At 42.0% G+C, this 18,725-nt stretch overlaps 1 protein-coding gene across 1 annotated transcript in view; it reads right to left on the reverse strand.

Annotated features, from left to right (window-relative positions):
* The window catches only part of LOC123962924 (glutamate receptor 1-like), a 91,008-nt gene that overhangs the window by 17,706 nt on the left and 54,577 nt on the right, over positions 1-18,725 (reverse strand). The window contains exons 4-10 of the mRNA XM_046039427.1: positions 9,968-10,152; positions 5,704-5,757; positions 5,442-5,600; positions 4,434-4,601; positions 4,225-4,329; positions 1,644-1,754; positions 1,292-1,498 (exon numbers count right to left, since the gene is read on the reverse strand). Of these exons, the coding sequence (XP_045895383.1) occupies positions 1,292-1,498; positions 1,644-1,754; positions 4,225-4,329; positions 4,434-4,601; positions 5,442-5,600; positions 5,704-5,757; positions 9,968-10,152 (989 nt within the window). The remainder of the gene's footprint in view (positions 1-1,291; positions 1,499-1,643; positions 1,755-4,224; positions 4,330-4,433; positions 4,602-5,441; positions 5,601-5,703; positions 5,758-9,967; positions 10,153-18,725) is intronic.

Genomic DNA, 18,725 nt, shown 5'->3' on the forward strand with positions numbered 1-18,725 from the left:
GCTGTTTTTGTGGCGAGAGGTTTTGGTCCTGATGGACCGCAGCCTCCTGCCAGAGGGGAGAGTCTGAAACAGTTTGTGTCCGGGGTGGGAGGAGTCAGCTGCAATCTTTCCTGCTCGCCTCAGAGTCCTGGAGGCGTACAGGTCAATGCTCTGTATTTGTATAGCGCCTTTCTAGTCTTTTCGACCACTCACAGCGCTTTTACACTACATCTGCATTCACCAGTCACTCACATTTATACACTGAGCCTAAGTGCTCAAACAGAAACTAACATTCACACTCATTCATACACTTGCGGAACAGCCGCCAGGGGCAATTCGGGGTTCAGTATCTTGCCCAAGGACACTTCGACACGCAGCCTGGAAGGCTGAATATTGCAGCCAATCGCCTTCTCTGCAGAGCGAATGATGCGCTGCAGCCTGCTCTTGTCCCTGGCAGTGGCAGCAGCGTACCAGATGGTGATGGAGGAGGTGAGGATGGACTCAGTGATGGCGGTGTAGAAGTGCACCATCATTGTCTTTGGCAGGCTGAACTTCTTCAGCTGCCGCAGGAAGTTCATCCTCTGCTGGGCCTTCTTGGTGAAGGAGGTGATGTTTAGCTCCCACTTGAGGTCCTCGCAGATGATGGTGCCCAGGAAGCTGAAGGAGTCCACAGTGGCGACGGGGGAGGGTGGGGCTGTGCTCTTTCTGAAGTCTGCGACCATCTCCACTGTCTTCAGAGCGTTGAGCTCCAGACTGTTCTGGTTGCACCAGGTCACCAGATGGTCGATCTCCCACCTGTAGGCGGACTCAGCCCCACCAGTGATGAGCCCAATGAGGGTGGTGTCGTCCGCAAACTTCAGTAGCTTGACAGACTGGTGACTGGAGGTGCAGCTGTTGGTGTACAGGGAGAAGAGAAGGGGGGAAAGAACGCAGCCTTGAGGGGATCCGGTGCTGATGGTCCTGGAATCAGAGACATGTTTTCCCATCTTCACTGCTTCTTGCTGCTTCCTGTCTGTCAGGATGGGATGTTTTGATGTAATGAACATTTAACTCACGTGATTGATTAGCTGTTTATGGGCTTGGAGCTTCGAGCCACAGACATAAAGTCTTTTATTGATGGGATTAGATGTGATTAAGAGAAACAGAATAACGCCGGCTTTATCCTTTAAGCAGGCAGACTTTTTAAATTTTACAAATAGTAAGGTTGTAGCTCTCAGCTGTATTGCCACACCTAAGTAAGACAACAAAAACATGGATTTAATATAACTGTGATGAATCATCCCCTCTTTGTTTAAGTCCTGGTCACACTCACCCCGTACACCAGTTCTCCCACCATGCCGTTCCACATCTTTGATTCAGTGTCTCTGGCGCCGTACTTGCCGTCACCCACCAGCTCGAGTCGGTAGACAAAGCCGACGTGTTTGGCAATCTCTGCGGCCAGTTCAGCACAGTAACCTTCGTACTTATCATTTCCTTCAAACTGCTCATGGTTCTTCTTCAGCATCATGTAGGGAGCTTCCTGTACAGAGACAGATGGTGTTCACTTTTAGGCATCACGGTTTTGTAAGGACAGCACTGTAATTGCCAAAACAAACAAACAAAAAAAAAAAAACACCGGAAGGTGAAGGTAAGTTGTGAACAGCGTCATGTTTTCCCAGTCTTACCAGTATGGTGGTGACTACGTATGTTCTGTTCTGCAGACCGTGGAACTCCTCCAACACCGGCTTGTAAACGGCTGTGTTCACGTAGCCTCTCTTCTCGTTCCAGTAACCAATCTAAAGACACAGCAACAGCGTTACACTGTAAGTCTTAAGCCTCTGTTCACTGTAATCTGAAAGTTGTGTTCGTTGTCTGTCAGTTTGTTTTGTTTCCTCTCAAATCACCCTTCGCTAAGCCACACCGCCCTAAGTTACTGTTGCTAAATCCGACAAACTGTCGGAGCTGTCTGACTTATATCACGCCGCTGCCTATTACTGCACTCCCCGGAGAAATATTGTCAAATGTGTTGGAAAAAGCGATCTCAGAAAGAGGCACACAGTTTTGCAGTTGCATTATACATTTGAAGGTTGCATTCAGGCTGTCAGGCTAACTTAAATGTACGTGAAAAAAACAAAAGATAGAAGCTAAAGTCTACCAATCACACAGTACAAGTGAACCACCGGATCCCCCGATGAATGGGACACTGTTACTGTAAAGTTGGGTAGGCCTCTATTCATTTTATATTTTATATTTTACAATCATTGCAAAGCAGAACAGCAGGGCTTTAGTATGTTACATTCAGTAGGAAGTTAGCTAGCGTTAGCTAACTAACATTAGGAACAACCCACAGCCGACATTTTTCTGGATTTGTTTTAGGTTTTGGAAAGAGAATAAATCGTACTTCTCCTTTCAACCTCTCTGGGTAGCGACTCTTACTATTACAAGATGCCCCAGGAACAGCGTTTGAACAGATCTTAGAAAAATACAGCCAAAAAAAGCTAGAAAACGACTCTTTTTACACAGAGTCAATGGAGCGCTGCTATGAAAGTGTCGGACCCAAGAGGGAAGCTTCTAGTCAGCAATCTGAAATCGAACGCGGAAGTCCCTGAAAGCTGCATTGAACGGCCAGCAGGAGGCAACTCTTCTGGTTGCAAAAATAAGTCTGGTTCGATAAGAAATAATGGTAAAATGTTTCTACTTGTCAGCTGATTTATTCCCTCAGTAAACCCTTTCCTGATGAGTTTATGGTCTCAGTCGCTAGTTTCAAGTCTTCTTCAACACAGCGTGATGTTCATTTAGTAAATTATGGTCCCATTTAGAGGAAAATAGACCATAAATGAGAGTATGCTTCAGGGCGGGATTATCTATGATTGACAAGTCGTTACCATGGCAACCTGTCAATCAGGCAAGTGTGACTCCCCACGTCACTGTGTAAAATTAACCAGCGCTGTTGGAAAAGCTTATTAGGAGTCGGCTGTTCACTTTCTCTGGTGAGTACATTTAGTTTTAAGACTGTTGTTCGATGGACAAAGTTATCAGCCCTGTTAAGTTCCTGCTTGCAAAAACTCAACATGGCGGCGACCTATCGGCCAAACTTGAGGCTTCAAAACGGCGGCCCACAAACCAACGGTTGACATCACGATGACTACGTCCACTTCTAGTCCACTACTAATGGTCAGATCTCAGTTAGAGCGAGTCCTATACTGCGCTGTGATTGGCCAGCTGTGTATTCGGGGCGTGGCTTAGCGAGGGGTCAATTGAAGAAAAACAACAAGAATAATCCAGCATCTTTAAGAAAGAGACGAGTGAGGACAAGTGGGGTGAAAATTCAATGTGAGGCCTTTATAACTGGAGTTTTTCCTCCTTCGTTTAAAAAAAAGGAAAACGCAAAAACACGCTATCAAGGGCTGTCAAGAGCACGCCAAAACCACCAGGTGGCGAAATGACCCTAACCGTAAAGCCATGTTGGCCAATCAGAGCCTAATAACAAAGCAGGCAGTGGCGCACAGCCTGACATCAAACGCAGCAGATAACGGCGCGCACTCGCGAGGTAAAAACTCTACACGACAACACTGCAACCGCTGTGTCTTAAAATCTTCACCCTGGCAGGGGTTTTCAAAAATGTTCGGTTTCAGTGACCTGATACTGCGTTTCCGTGTGGACGAACAGCCGCGTAGAAAGAGTCACGGTTTTGTAAATACCCGTGTTCGTGTAGACACGCCCTCAGTTGTTAGTTCCTGAGTTTAGCTCCTGTGGCTGCATAGTTCCTGGAACTATTTTGGTTGAACAGTGAGCTATACTGGTGGCTGCTTGTTTGTCCTACCTTAAATCCACCAAGACTCTGCTCCCTTTGCCCAAAAAAAGGATTTACTGGTTCCACTAGTAACAAAGAATGCAGCAAACATTAAACCTGAATCCCAGGCTTAAAAAAGTCACATTTGAGGACTGTACCTCTGTGTGAAGTCTCATAAACTACAAAGCAAGCATAATTATGTACGTTATTACAATGATAACTCATAATGTAATGCTGCGGAGTCGTATGGAGTTTAGAAGAAAGCTGAGTCTGCTGTTTAATACCAAACAAGCGCTGCAGCAGCTGATTTCACTGATGATCACACCTCTAATCAGAGAAGAGGGAGCTAATTATTGAAATGAGCTGATGTAGTGAAAACCTGCCAAGTCTGGACTCTCTGCAGAGTGCGACTCCACACCAAACTTCTGTTAGAATCGTTTAGCACACACAAAAAAAAGCAGCAGATGCAGCACCTTCCTGGGTCCGATGTGGCTGAGCTCCATGACAGTGAGAGTGTAGTTGGTGCGATGTCCTCGCTCATCAAACTGAACTCGACCCGTCAGCCCCTCCAGACGCACCTGCAAACACACACATCGTGTCTAAATGCTTCCATGGCGACGTGAAACAGTGTTATCGTGTGTATTTACACGTGGATGATGCACGTTTGTGTGTTTTTATTTGCCTGTTGCAGTGCTCTTTGTATGTCGATGCCCTGCCCCCATGGTGCAGGAGGGTTTGCCAGACACTCCCCTGCGTTGCCCCGGCGAGAGATGTCGATTCGCTGCCGCCGCAGGTTCTGGAAAGCCGTCGCCATGACACTGACGCCATCGTAGGTCAGAGCTCCTGTGTACTGAGCAGTCAAAGACGACGATGATAATGAATGACACTGACGTGAGAGACTGACAGGAAATGATGCAGCATGTAATCTAATGTCACTGTTTGTAATTTGATCTGTTAGTGTTGATTGTCCACTCTGCACCGGCCGAATCTGAACTGGATTACGCTAATGCTAATACAACATCTCCTGACACCAAGCAGACACGGGGAGTTTTATTGTGACGTTGCAACAGGAAAGTGTAATTGGCATCCTGCATCATCAGGACCCACATGGGGAAATCAAATTTCAGCGACTGACAGAAGTTTCTGCAGCACTTTAATGTTTCTGATATTATTATGTTATATATTAATATTTGTATTCATTGTTGTCACAAAGAGCCGAACAACGGCAGAGGAAAACACAGCTGGAAGCTTTTCATACCGCTTATCTGTCTTTACATTCTGAGGAAGGTTCAAACGTTTTAACTTAAATCAAGACACAGCTGTATGTGTGTCGCATTGGACATTACGTCGCGGCAGTTGTGTGTGGCGTCGCTGCGACGACCAGCTACATTGAGGGGTCCTATCTCTGGGAACTATCTGCAATGGAAAACCAGTCAAACAGAGTCGAGTAGAGCGGAGCTGGTACTGGTAATGGAGAAATGGCATTACTGTGGGGTCGCTGTCACACACTTTTAATAAACTTCATGAACAGACAAAGTCCACAGAGTACAAGCACAGCATTTTTTTTTTTTTTACAGCTTTTGCTGGTATGGGTTCGTTTTCCCAGAACCAAACAGGATAGGTGTGAAAGCACCCATACAGAACAGATATATGCTGTATGCTGTAGCAGAAAATCCAGAAAAGCATGTACCTTTAGCATTCTGCGGGCCAGCTTCAGGTCTTTGCTGTCAAAGTCCAGCCATTCCTGATTGATCTTCTCCACAGCTGGATCAGACCAGTTCACCAGCTGGAAGCCCGTCACGTTCGGCCCCAGCTTCTGAAACTCCGTCATGTTGAGGTCCATGAAGCCCTGAACACACAGACACACACACATCAAAGTGTGACTGAGCGAGTTCTGCACAAACTGTATTCATGTGTTTCTCTGGTTCCTTCCAGTAAAAGGACAGACTCACCAGATTGGCCAGGATGTACTGGTAGTTCTTTAAGTTTCTCTTCTGAGCAACAATCTGAGCAAGAGAAAAGTCAGAGTAAATGATATGCTAATTACATTTTTCTGATGTTTCTAATGATGATAAAAAGCATCCATTACACACTCATCACACCCATCTGCGAGTGTGTGTGAGTGAGTGTGCGTCCTCTCAAACAGCTGCTAATTGGAAGACTTGATTCGTCTTTGAGAAATTAATTGCCCGTCTTCACCATCAGAAAGAGATGGAAAGAAAGAGTGAGGAGGAAAAGGCAGAGAGAGGAGACAGAAGAAGAAGGAAGACAGAGAGGAAAGGAGGAGAAAATGGAGGAAGGAAGTAGAAGAGAGGTTATAAAGAGGAGGGAGAGAAGGAGGAGGAAGCAGGTGTTGGCCCCTGTTTTACTCTCAGGTCCAGCTCTTAATGAGCATCAGTCAATGAACGTTCACTAACACAGCTGGTCGGCAGCGCTGAACGCTACTCACTGTTTGAACAGTCCCCCCCCTCAGTCCCTCCATCCTCTTCTTCTTCTACCACTTCCTTAGTTACTTCTTGTTGGGGTTTAACGGCTAGCGCCCGATCAAAGGATCACCAGAGCTACTGCAATTCATCCAGAGGGGACCATGAAAGGCTGAACCAAATGTCATTGCAAAACATCCACTAATTAGACAACTTTGTTTTGTTTCACCAACTGTTGAGATGCCTCGCTCTGGAGTGACCTCCATTACCAGCAGATGTTGGCGTCCATCGCTGAAAAACCAAAAACACACTTCTCAGTTTACTTAACTGTGGTCCTCGTTTTTACAATCATATCGGATCAAGCAAACTTTTTTATTTGAAATAGTTTCGGCTTAATCCCACGTGTTAGCCATGCTAGCAGCGTGGCTCTTTTGGGATGGCAATCAATTGACCCTTCGCTAAGCCACATCCCCGAATACACAGCTGTCCAATCACAGCGCAGTATAGGACTCGCTCCAACTGAGGTCCGACACTTTCATGGCTGCGCTCCGTTGACCCTAATGTCGTAAGTCGTATTTTTCTAAGATCTGGTCAAACGCTGTTCCTGCGGCATCTTGTAATAGTTACAGCGGCTACCCAGAGAGGCTGAAACGAGAAGTACGATTTATTCTCTTTCCAAAACCTAAAACAAATCCAGAATAATGTCGGCTGTGGATTGATCGTAATGTGATGCTACTGAATGTAACGTAATAAAGTCCTATTGTTCTGCTTTTTAACGACTGTAATTTGAGCAGAGGCCTACCCAGCTGTACAGGAACAGGGCTTATACTTAATATCGTTGTCCTTTGTTTTAATCGTCAGGTGACACAGTGGCTTAGCCACGCCTGCTTAGTTACTGTTGCTAAGTCCGACAAACTGTCGGACCTGTCGGACTTTTATCACGGCGCTGCCACTGTCTATTACTGCACTCCCCGGAGAAATATTCTCTAATTTGTTGGAAAAAGTGATTTCAGAAAGAAGCAGACAGTTTTGCAGTTATTATATATTATATATTTGAAGGTTGTATTCAGGCTGTCAGACTGAAGACAGAAGCTAAAGCCTACTGATCACACAGTACGAGTGTACCAACGTATTATTATGGACTGTTGAGAAAGAGGACAGCGATATTAAGGATCAGCTGTAAAGCTGGGCAGGCCTCTATTCATTATTACATTCTATGATATTCGCCAGCATATCGTGATCGCTAGCGTTAGCTAACTAACATTACATTAGGATCAATCCACAGCCGACATTTTCATGGATTTATTTTAGGTTTTGGAAAGTGAATAAATCGTACTTCTCCTTTCAACCTCTCTGGGTAGCTGCTGTAACTATTATAAGTGACCCAGGGACAGCGTTTGACCAGATCTTAGAAAAATACAGCCTAAAAAAGCTAGAAAACAACTCTTTTTACATTAGAGTCAATAGAGCGCAGCCACCTCAGTTAGAGAGAGTCCTATACTGCGATGTGATTGACCAGCTGCGTATTTGGGGCGTGGCTTAGCGAACGGTCTGTTCACCACATGACACTGAAATATCTCAACAACTATTGGATGGATTGTCATGACATTTGGTTCAGACATTTATGTTCCCCTGAGGATTAATTGTAATGGTGTTGTTGTTTAGTCATTTTACAACTTTTAATCTAGTGCCGTCATCAAGTCAAAATGTGCCCAATACGTTTGTTATACCTGCAAAACTAACTGCTGTGTTAAAGTGGTCATATTGATGCTAATTATCAGGTTTATAATTTTATTTAGGGGTTGTACCAGAATAGGTTTACATGGTTGCATGGATGTCGTGTTATGGCATTATGACGCGTGTTACATAGTGACACAGATATGTTACCGAAGGAATAGCTGGACTTTTGTCTAACCTTTTACATCCACAAAAAAGATATATAACATATTGAAGACAAGATAACACATTTTTTTGTTTATTGTCCTCTACTATTTTATTATTCATTGTCATTAATTTTGTTCCACTTAAATATTCACAGAGTGGATCCAAAGCTCCACCTGATAATTCACTCACATTCAACTAAACTAAATAAACTAAATTAAGTCAAACTACAGTCAAGCTGAACAACACCTGATTTTTTCAACCAGGCCACGTGAAACTTAACTAAACATAAAATAAATTCAGCTGAAGCCAACAGCTTCACTTCACTGATCCAAAACACCACCTGATACTTCAGTCTCTGTTAGCCAGCTGGAGTTCAGCAGGAAGAGGAGTTTCTCACATGATGGCTGGTTTCTGGCCAGAGTTCACACTCTGCAGCTTTTGGCTTCCTAAAAAGGTACACGCTTTCTTTCTCTGCCCTCTCTCTCTCCCTTTGGTTCTTACAAACGGATCCCATAATATTTCAGAACATCCTTTTCCCTTCAAAAATATCTCTCTGAACCATTTCCTCTGTGCATGCACACTCCCTCTGTTCTCTCTCCTGCCAGTCAATTATCAATGAAGCTGACATCAAAGTGTTTAGTATTAAAAATCAAAACACTGTGAAAGCAGCTGCAACTGAAGAGCTAAAATATTCGCCAGCATATCCTGCTGCTCAGCGAGCAGAGAGTGTAACCGCAAAAAAATGACAGATACACACACAAAGAACTCAAATTCAATCAAAGTTTGTCTGTTTAGGGGATGTTGGTCCATGGTGAGATGTGTGGGTGGAGGAGACTGTGTTGCTATGAGTGTGAAGACCTGCAGAAGTCAATAGTGTACTTACAGTTTTTCACAACTGCTAAAACACTAAACCCCATTCTCTGAACCAAATGCTCAATGACCTAAACCCATTTGTCCAATCAGTCACTCTTTTGGTTAAACAGGTTCAGGTAGTTAAGACACTGCTTGCAAATCTCATCCGCTCTTTTTTTACAAAACTCTAAACACATTGTCACTCACTAAAACAGATTTTGCACTGTGATGCACTTGTGTTGCAAAACGGTAAATACATGCAGCAAACGTTAAACACAACTACAACCCAGCTGTCATCGTTTACACGCAGCAACTCATAACTCTGCACACGTGTTTCTAATGATGTGATCAAACCAAAATGTGGTCAAGTCCACACTGAACACTGAACATCTTCTTACTTTTCTGGGCAGTCGTTGGAATTTTGTGTTTGAGCGTGAGCAGCAGGACTCGGCTGTACATCCTGTCTATGGGACAATGTCAGCTTTCACTGTGGTGTCCAGTGTAATGTGCTTTTCATTTATAGTTTTCTTTGTTCTTTGGGCTTACTGTATTTGAATATACAGATATTCAATACTGTATTACTCGCAGTATTTACGGTATACTATATATTTACTGTACTAAGTTGTGATGACAATACTTTTTAAATTGGAAAATGTGTTTCTTCTACGCAAAAACAATTTTTCTGTAACTACATGCCCTGGACGCTGTGTTCTCAATGATTTGATGTAGTGTCTAAAGAATGCTCTGTAGCGTTTTACCTAGAGACTGGCTGTGTTTTGAAAGCAGTGTTTGATTTTGCCAGAAGAGTCAGAGGTTTTGAGAATGTAGTTTTGTGTTTATATGGGTGAAGGTTTCAAGAAATGTGTCTTAGCAATTGTGAAAAACTGTAAGCTGCTAAAAAATTAAAGCACATTGTACTTCTTGTACTACAAAGTTAATATAAGTTAGCACTGTATGAAATTGAGTGGCCTGTGTCCACTGTGATAATCACGTCATTTATTTATATCAGACTAATGTGACAGTGATTTATCGACATTAGGATCAGCGAGTGTTTTACCAGGTTGAGGATAGAGTGGAGTCGTTCCAGCTCACAGTCGATGATGATCTGAAAGTCCTTCTTATAGTCCAGGTCGGTCAGCAGCTTGATGAAGGCAGTTTCTGTCAGAGTGTCCAAGTTAACGGAGGTGACCTGCCAAGTCCGCTCAGCCGCCGTGTCCAAGATCCTCTGCAGCACCGACAGACCTGAGAGAGAAATAAAATGTGAATCGATGTACGTTTTTACTACCTTTTATTTGTATGCATTCACAATACGTGACAAGAATATATAATTAATGGAGATACTATTTATTTTATTAATTAATTTGTCTTATTATTTTATTCAGCTAGGCCTGTTATGTTGGAACTAAAAATGTCAGTGGAGCTGCGTTTACTTAACAAGAAAGTTTTGTGACCTAACAAGATCAACTCATATTCATATACCAACACTCCAAAACTCAAACATACCTAAATTATAACGACATATACTAGTTTAAAAGAAAGCATGGACAGACACGGCTTTCTGTCTTATTATAACTACATTATTTTTATATTACCTTGGTACATAGAAAAAGAGTATTTCTTTATTAATAAATAAACAATAAAAAGCAGAAAAATCAAATGTGAGATTTGAGAAATTATTGTTAATAAATGATGTGGATTATTTGAATAAATGGCAAATAATTTTGAGAAATAAGAATTTAGATCTTTTACTTAAGAAAAAATATCAATAAACTATGTAAAAATCCGCGATTAACTGCGTGATTTTATGCGATTAATCGCATTGTTATGCACAAGATTTTATAATGAATTCTAAAGTAGTGTATTGGGCACTTTTAATTTAAATGTACTGCTATAAACACAAATGTGCAATAACATGTGGTTTGCAAACACTTTAAACAAATAAGGTGCTTTTTCCCAGCAGTGTTCCCTTTACACAGTAGCAATAAAATATTTCCTGTAAATCTCAACTTAAACATTAATGTAATCAAATCAAATATAAAACCGAAGCTGTTTGCCACTTCCAGGGCGTTACCTTTTATCTAGCTTGTTCAAACAAGTTAAGAGTCCAGAACCACGATCAGAACATCATAACAGGCTCCTTCTGAGCAACAAGTTCACATTTATAAATCTGTTTTCAGGGATCAGCAGAAACATTTTTCTTTTATGAGGGAGCAGCAGAAACAGTCTGTGTTCAGCAGCAAGTGTCCCTGTTACAGTGAGCTGAAGTGGTCGCCTCACGCACACGCCGCCCGCCGTCGAACTTGAATTGTCTTGAACTTTTTTGTACGCAGCGTGCAGCAGAAATGATTGGAAGAGAGACTGATCCTCGCTGTTTGTGAGTTTCCAGAATCTCTTTCTGTTTTACTAAATAGGACATCAACAGGAGGGAATTCACACGGCAGAGCGTCCCCGCAAAACTAGATGAAGGCCTGTCAGGTCAAGTTATGTAGCCTATAGTTTAAACTTAAGTTAAATAGGCTACAGCTGTGTAGCGCACAGAAGCCGTAGCCGTTTACTCGCAGAGCGCTTGTCTCCTGATCACCTGAGGTGCGCAGAGCGACCCCCGCGGGGCCAAGCGGCTACGTTGTGATTTTGAGAACGTTCCTAAGACCGACATCTTCCCCAACACTAACCAGCATGCAGTGTGCAGCTCTCCACTTCGCTGTGGCGTTTGATCGCTTGTACAAACAACCTCTGTGATTTTTCTATTGTTATATAGTATATTATTAAACTACGCATGCATGTGGAAGTAGAATTTAGTTGGTCAAGCTAAAGCCGATATGGTTGGAAAAGTTTAATCTTTTGCAATGTGGCGTATTTTTTAGCTCTTGGTAAAATCTCAATCAGCAAAGTAGCTACAGCTGTCAGACAAAAAGTGAGACATTTCCATAAAGTAACATAAAATGGAAGCACAAAGACTGAAAGCGGGGGAAATTGTTAGCCTCGCTCCATTAAAAGAGAAGAAATAGACCTCAACACCAGCAACTCCAGCGTTGTCTGATTCACATGTTGTATATTGTTAAGCTATTCCCCAGTGCAACCTGTAGTCAGCAGGGTTTAGTTGTCAAAGTTAGGACATTGCTCAAACCTGAGGACAATGTTAAATCTCCAGTGCTAACTGCTGCCAAAACCAGACTGTCTCAATTTTAAACTTCTATTTGTGTTCAATAAACAACGTGCAAATCAGACGTGTTTGGAGTTGTTGGTAGTTGTGTTTTCTGTTTCATCTTGCACACTGTCTGCCTTGTTGCTCATAGCTGGCAAGCACAAACCCAACGCAGACATTTTTCATGAGAAATACTCAGGGGTGGATTTGAAGAGGCAGTGGCTTCCCAAACTGAATGTCAAGCAGTGGAATCAAACTCTTGTGATGTGTGCTGTCTGCCTCAGGCTGGACTTGGTCTGGGTTTAACTTCAAAAAGCTGGTTCACACTGAGACACCGCAGACGTGTGGTGATTTATTTTTTGCTTAAATAACCAGATTTGAATAAGATACAATATATATGGGTGATGATGATGAATTTTCTGAGATGAGATTTATCTGAGAAGCTTTTCAGGGCAAACTTGAGTCTTTCATCTTTCCATGCTGTTTCCTCTCCTGAGCTGCAATCCATTATTTAAGCAGAAAAAAACTTGACCTTGCACAGTCAGACCGTCAGCAGAAACGCGATACACCAACTTGGCCTCATAATCAAACCTGGAAGACCTGATCTAGGTAAAAACAAGATTTAGACTCCACAGCAGCTCTGTGAGGCTGTACTTCGGTACAGTAGTGCTTTGAGCTAAACGGTCACAGTACAACGAACTGTTGTCAAGATTTTTCAATCAAACCAAAATGTCTACCTCATGGTGGCACTAGAGGAAACCAAACTCAGTAGTATTCATCCTCTGGGCACCACGGGTGTTTGTAAAAAGTTCCATGGCAACCTATCAAATAATTGCTGAGATATTTCATTCTTGACCAAAAGAAAATGACTAACTTCCAGAAAACTTCCACTAGGCACACAGATCGCTAATTCGCCCACAGCCTTTATTACCGTCATAACTGACTTTCCTGAGGAGACCCACGTGAAGAGCACAGGAGGAGCCACCACCGGTTTGCTTTTGCTCTTCAGACATTTAAATTTATTCATTTTATCCCAAGTGCCTTACAATTGCTATATATGTCAGAGGTCGCACGCCTCTGGAGCAACTAAGGGGTAAAGTGTCTTGCTCAGGGTCACATTGGTGGATGTGTTACAGTGAGGGATTGAATCCGGGTCTCTCACACCGAAGGCAGACGTCTTATCCACTGCACCATCACCGACACACGAGCTTCCTTTCTCTCTATCTATCCTTTCCAGTGTAGGCTACTAATTTTCTTTTTGACACGGCCCCTGCACTGTAAACTATATTTTCCTGTTGTTAAGGATTGTTTCCAATCACCGGTGAGCTGTTTAAAATCTTTTTCAGTGTTCATCAGCACTGTGTTTTTCTAAAACACTGAATTTTCTGTTTGTGTTTCATGAGACCAACCATGAAGATTAAACAATTAATCTTAACGTTTAAAAAAAAAATTGTATTTCATTGTAATGAATGGATCCAAATGAGACATGCAGAGTTAAAACAGGACACTGAAATTAACAAAGCATTTTTTTTTTTTGATTCTGCAAAACCCCGAACTACATTCAGCGCCAAAGTTTTTATAATGGTGGTTAGGGTATGGATATGATTAGGCAAATAAGACTCTTGGAGAAGGTCGTAAATCACCAACGAGGTGATGAGAAAGTATACTGGGCTGTTTTTTCTTCTGTAGGGGAGGAAGAAGGTAAATGGTTGTTACATGGGGAGCGTTGTAACATCAATTCCACCAATTAGAGATAAGATAGGAGATCATTTCAGTATTTACCTTCTTCCTCCCTGATCAGGCATGGTGGTTATCAAGTGTGGAAACAGGTACATTCAGAATATATAAAGAAAAAAAGGATTTTGAGGTAAGAAAGTAATTTTTCTGACCAAATTGTTTGATTTATACTAGATTGAAATGTAGTTTCGTAGCCAACATGTGATGCATTTCTTTCCTTTCTAATTTCAAACCGCTATGCTAAAACAGCTGGCTAAACATTGGCTAAACTAGTGCTATACATACTAGTGACTTTCTTTCTATTTCACAGATAATCTGGTTATGAATATACAAACATTAACACACACAGACACACACTTCCTTTTTGTTTGACCTAAGGATGCACAAAGATTATCTTCAATTAAGTACACTGTGGTAGTATTTATTAAGTATACTATTAAGTAAGTTTATTCCATAGATAAATTTACATACACATACTGTATATGTGCACGAGTCATCAGGCTAAGTTTGTTACAGTGAGGGAGAAACATTGTTTTTCAGGTCACATGATACCTGAGAGTAAAGCAGGAAGCATCACCTTCCGCTGTACGTTACGTTACGCTGTACCGTGACTTGTTGTTGTACAACGGCGTTAAGCTTGACAGAAGCTGACACGACAGAAACTTTAGAGTCACACAGGGAATGAAAGAAGCGGTGGTGGGTGAAATCTTCGGCCCATGCGCTGCTTTGGCGGACAGGAAAAATGCACAACAGAAAGACGTGTGTAGTGAGGTAAGCGTATTGTGGCGATCAGTGCCCGCATCACACACACAGCCACCAGTCAGCCCAGGAAATATCTGTGAAACGGCGTCTCAAACCAAACGCACAAGTCCGAAGAATCCCGATCTGTCCCGAGTTACAGCCTGAGTATTTTTTGTTTGCTTACTGGGATATAGAAAAATGGACTCCTAGGAGATTTGAACTGAGATAAGGACGCATTAATTGGTGGTTGAACTGGGGGTTTTGCATTGAGCGCTTACTGTAGGCCGACCTGATGATATTAGATCATATTATTTAATGCCATGACTTGACTCAAATAATCTTTCTCCTTATTAAAATTTGATACATCTTCTCCACCATTGCTCTTAATAATAATTCATGCATCACCTAATTTCATCCTAACAGAGGCCTGATCCACAAGAAAGAACAGTGCATATTTAATCTAGCTAATATTGTGTTGGTCATACCAACTGCTTGTCCGTTTTGAATAATACAGAAGGTAAAGAGCTTAAAAATGAATCGCACACATGCATCACACAATGCATCTGACATCAACTCATGAGGTCTGTGATATTCTTGTAGAGGAGTGAATTGGTGCCATTTGTAGTGAACAAATGTGGGAATTTTTGTGTAAAAGTTTGAGAACTCTAGCTACAAAATTCAGTAAGTTATAGTTGCTGTGGCAGAAAGTGTTAGAACCATACCGGTCTCCCCTAGTTCTTCTCTAGCGGCCACAAAAATCCTCATCGATTAATGCGCCCTTAAACGTCTTGTGATTCCTTTTCTAAAACATAACAGGCAGTGTTTTAAAATCCTATGACTCAACAAGCAGAGTAATCACATCAGCATTTTACATTAAAACACACACACACACCAAAATCAAAAGACAAGTCAGCAAAATTCAGATTGACTTCAAAGAGTAGAGAGATGAACAGAGAGACAACGTGAAAAAGGAACTTCAAAGATACTTTCTGACACTCACACATACAGACATACACACAGTGACACCTCCTCCAGGGTTATTACCTCCGTGTGTCTCAAAGTCAGAGCAGAAAAGTGTGTGTGTGTATGTGTGTGTGTGTGAGCAGCCTTCCTTTTCTCAGACTTGGAGAAGCCAATTATCCGACACACTGCAACTGTACTTTAAGTACAGTCGCAGTGTACATTTACTCTCAAACAAAACAACATAATGAACATTTTTATTGCACACAATAGAAATAGTAGGGAAACTCAGAAAAGCTCCAGCAGATCAAACTCTTACCTGTTTATATTAAACTTTAATGTCATTAAACATTTTGTCTATATTATCTGCCAAAATATGGTCGCCATTAGTACGCAGTGCATGCTGTCTTTAGTCATGTTAAAACATTTTAACACAGAGGTGTGTGATCAAAATCTAGTAAAGCAGCCAAAATCAATATTTTTATAATAACACCATAATAAATGATCATGTGAAAAAACTGACACTGATCATGAGGAACCTACAGAGAATTGTAGCCTGAATCTGCAGCTCCCCTCGGCTTTACAGAGCTTTATAGTGAAGTTTGGGTCGTTTTTTATCTGTCCAGACAATTACTTTCATGTTCTGGTTCACTTTTGCTGCACTCATAGCGGCGTTTTTGGCTGCAGCAGGCAGCTGATTTCAGCTCTTGTCCAGCACCAAACAGGAGACACAGTTAGAGACTAGCTGGCGCCAGGTATTTCCCTCAGGAGCTGGTTGGAGACCACAAACAGAGCTAAAATAGAGTTAATATTAAACTTAGATTCATCAAGTGATACAAACACGACTCCAAATGAGTGATCATGTTGCGCTGTAACTGCTGGATGTGTAAATAAACAGCTGTTTGCTAAAAATTTTGCCATATCAACCCGTCTGTTATAGCAGGTTTGTGATATAATTTTGATTTTCATCATCATTGAAAAAACGTATTTGTCTATTATTTAGGGTTGCAATTAACAATTATTTTATTTACAGATTAATTAGTTGATTCTTTTATCACTTGATCAATACAAAAAATTGCATATACACGCAAAGTTTGATGTACAAAGGGTATTAGTGAACACTTACGTTATATGCTGGTGAAACCACCTCCAGCTGCTCCATAGAGAAATAGTTTTCCCAGTTTGGTGTGGTGACTGGCCTGCACAGAGCACACTGACTAAAGGTCTGAACCTGATCCGAAACACATCTATTGAAAACACACCCAGACCTGACGTTGCATAGACCAGAGCATTAATTAGACCTGATCCAAAATGCGGTCCACCTGAGCAGAGCCTAACAGAGAGAGAACACCTGCAGCATTATGATCTATCAATTAACAAGCAGTGGCGGCGTAAGAGCAGCAATATAATAATAATGTCCTCGGGATGAATGTAAAGTCATAGAAACTAATTCCAAAAATAATTTTAAAAACAATCTTTTACATTGGCTATTGACTAAAATATTTTCTGCTGCGGTGATTATGACATACCAAATGATTAGAGCTGATACTGAGTTGACTGAAACCAGAAGAGAGGAGGCTGTTCACATCACTGTGCACTCCTGGTGACAGCAGAGGTAGAGGAGCGAGTAAAATGGACACCGAGTACACTAAGTAATTGCAGCTATATGACAGCGACTCTGTGAACCTCTGATAGGTAACTGCTCATTAGCAACTACACAGTGGAAGTGTTTACAGCTGGCTCAGCTCTCCACAGTAACACACATACAAACACTGAGCAAAACAAGTTAAGTGTGTGTTAACAATAATGTATAACCTTCAATTAGAGATACAGCAGAACAAGACTCCCAGAGTGAGAGACATAGATGGAGAGGAAGAGAGAGAGAGAGAAGGGAGTTTTATAAATATAGACACTAATCTCCTCTCCGTTCTGCATCTAATTTACATAAACATCCTGCATGCATGTCATTTACTATTAATGCACTAGGAGAGGAGATGAGAGGAGAGGAAATTAGAGGAGAGGAGATATATATGAGAGGAGAGGAAACGAAGGGGAGACGAGAGGAGAGGAAACAAAGTGGAGACAACAGAAAACAGAAGAGGAAAGGAGACGAGACGAGACAAGTGGGGAGGAGATTATATCACAGCAGAGAGGAGAGGAAACGAGTGGAGACAAGAGGAAAGGAGAGAATATGAGATGAGTGGAGAGGAGATTATATGAGAGGAGACAAGAGAGGAGACGAGAGGGGATGAGTGAAGTGGAGCTGATATGAGAGGAGAGAGGAGACGAGACGAGTGGAGACAAGAGGAAACAAGATAGCAGGACAGAAGGAGGAAAAACTGAAAAAGGAAAAATGCACATGGGGTCAAATCAGGGCCAACCAAGTTTGCCTGGTTGCACATTATCAGTCCAGACTGAAATATCTTAACAAATCAGATGGATTGGATGCATTTTGTACAGATATTCATGGTCCTGAAGAATCTTTGAAGACTTGGGTGATTGCCGCCTGGCTCCACGTGTCATCATGAGGTCCACATTTGTGTTTGTGTGGTTTTTTTATGCCTTTAATACTGATGAGATGAAATGAGGAAGAGAGAAGCAGCAGCCAGACCAGAACTGAACCAGGGATGCTAACACATATGAACATATGTATTTTCAGCTTCAAAGACGCTTTGTCGTTGAGTCAAGTGAAGGTATTTTAACTTTATTAGTGATTTCAACCTCTCATAAGAACCACCGAAGCGTCGCACAAAACATAAAGTCATCGAAACAAACAAAAAGTGACAGTAAAAAACTGTCTCTCCTACCGTCTTACTCTTAACAGAGCCTGGAATGAATGTGCTGCTGCATGAATGTGTGGATAACAGTGTGTGTGTGTGTGTGTGCATGCAAGCGTGCATGTTGTATGTCTAACGGTGTGTTAACGAAACATTAGACTAGTGATGCAGCAGCAGTTATGTCAACTACACACACACAAAATCAGTTTCATGTTCAATTACACATGGGCTCTGTTCATGCGAGTTGATGCTTCCCTCTCCCTGCTTTATTTTCTTAGCAGCAGCTGTCTGTGTGTCTGTCTGTCCTCCTGTCCAGTGTTCGTTTTGTTTTACAATCAATAGAAAGGTTGACTGAACACTATGTTGTCCAGTTCAGCCACGTCGACCGCTGGAGATTTAACTCTCTGCTCAACAAAAAGGGCAAAATGAAAGGTTGCTGCAGAGGAAAGAAAGGA

This window comes from Micropterus dolomieu, linkage group LG23, assembly GCF_021292245.1.
Source record: "Micropterus dolomieu isolate WLL.071019.BEF.003 ecotype Adirondacks linkage group LG23, ASM2129224v1, whole genome shotgun sequence".
Taxonomy (NCBI): Eukaryota; Metazoa; Chordata; class Actinopteri; order Centrarchiformes; family Centrarchidae; genus Micropterus; species Micropterus dolomieu.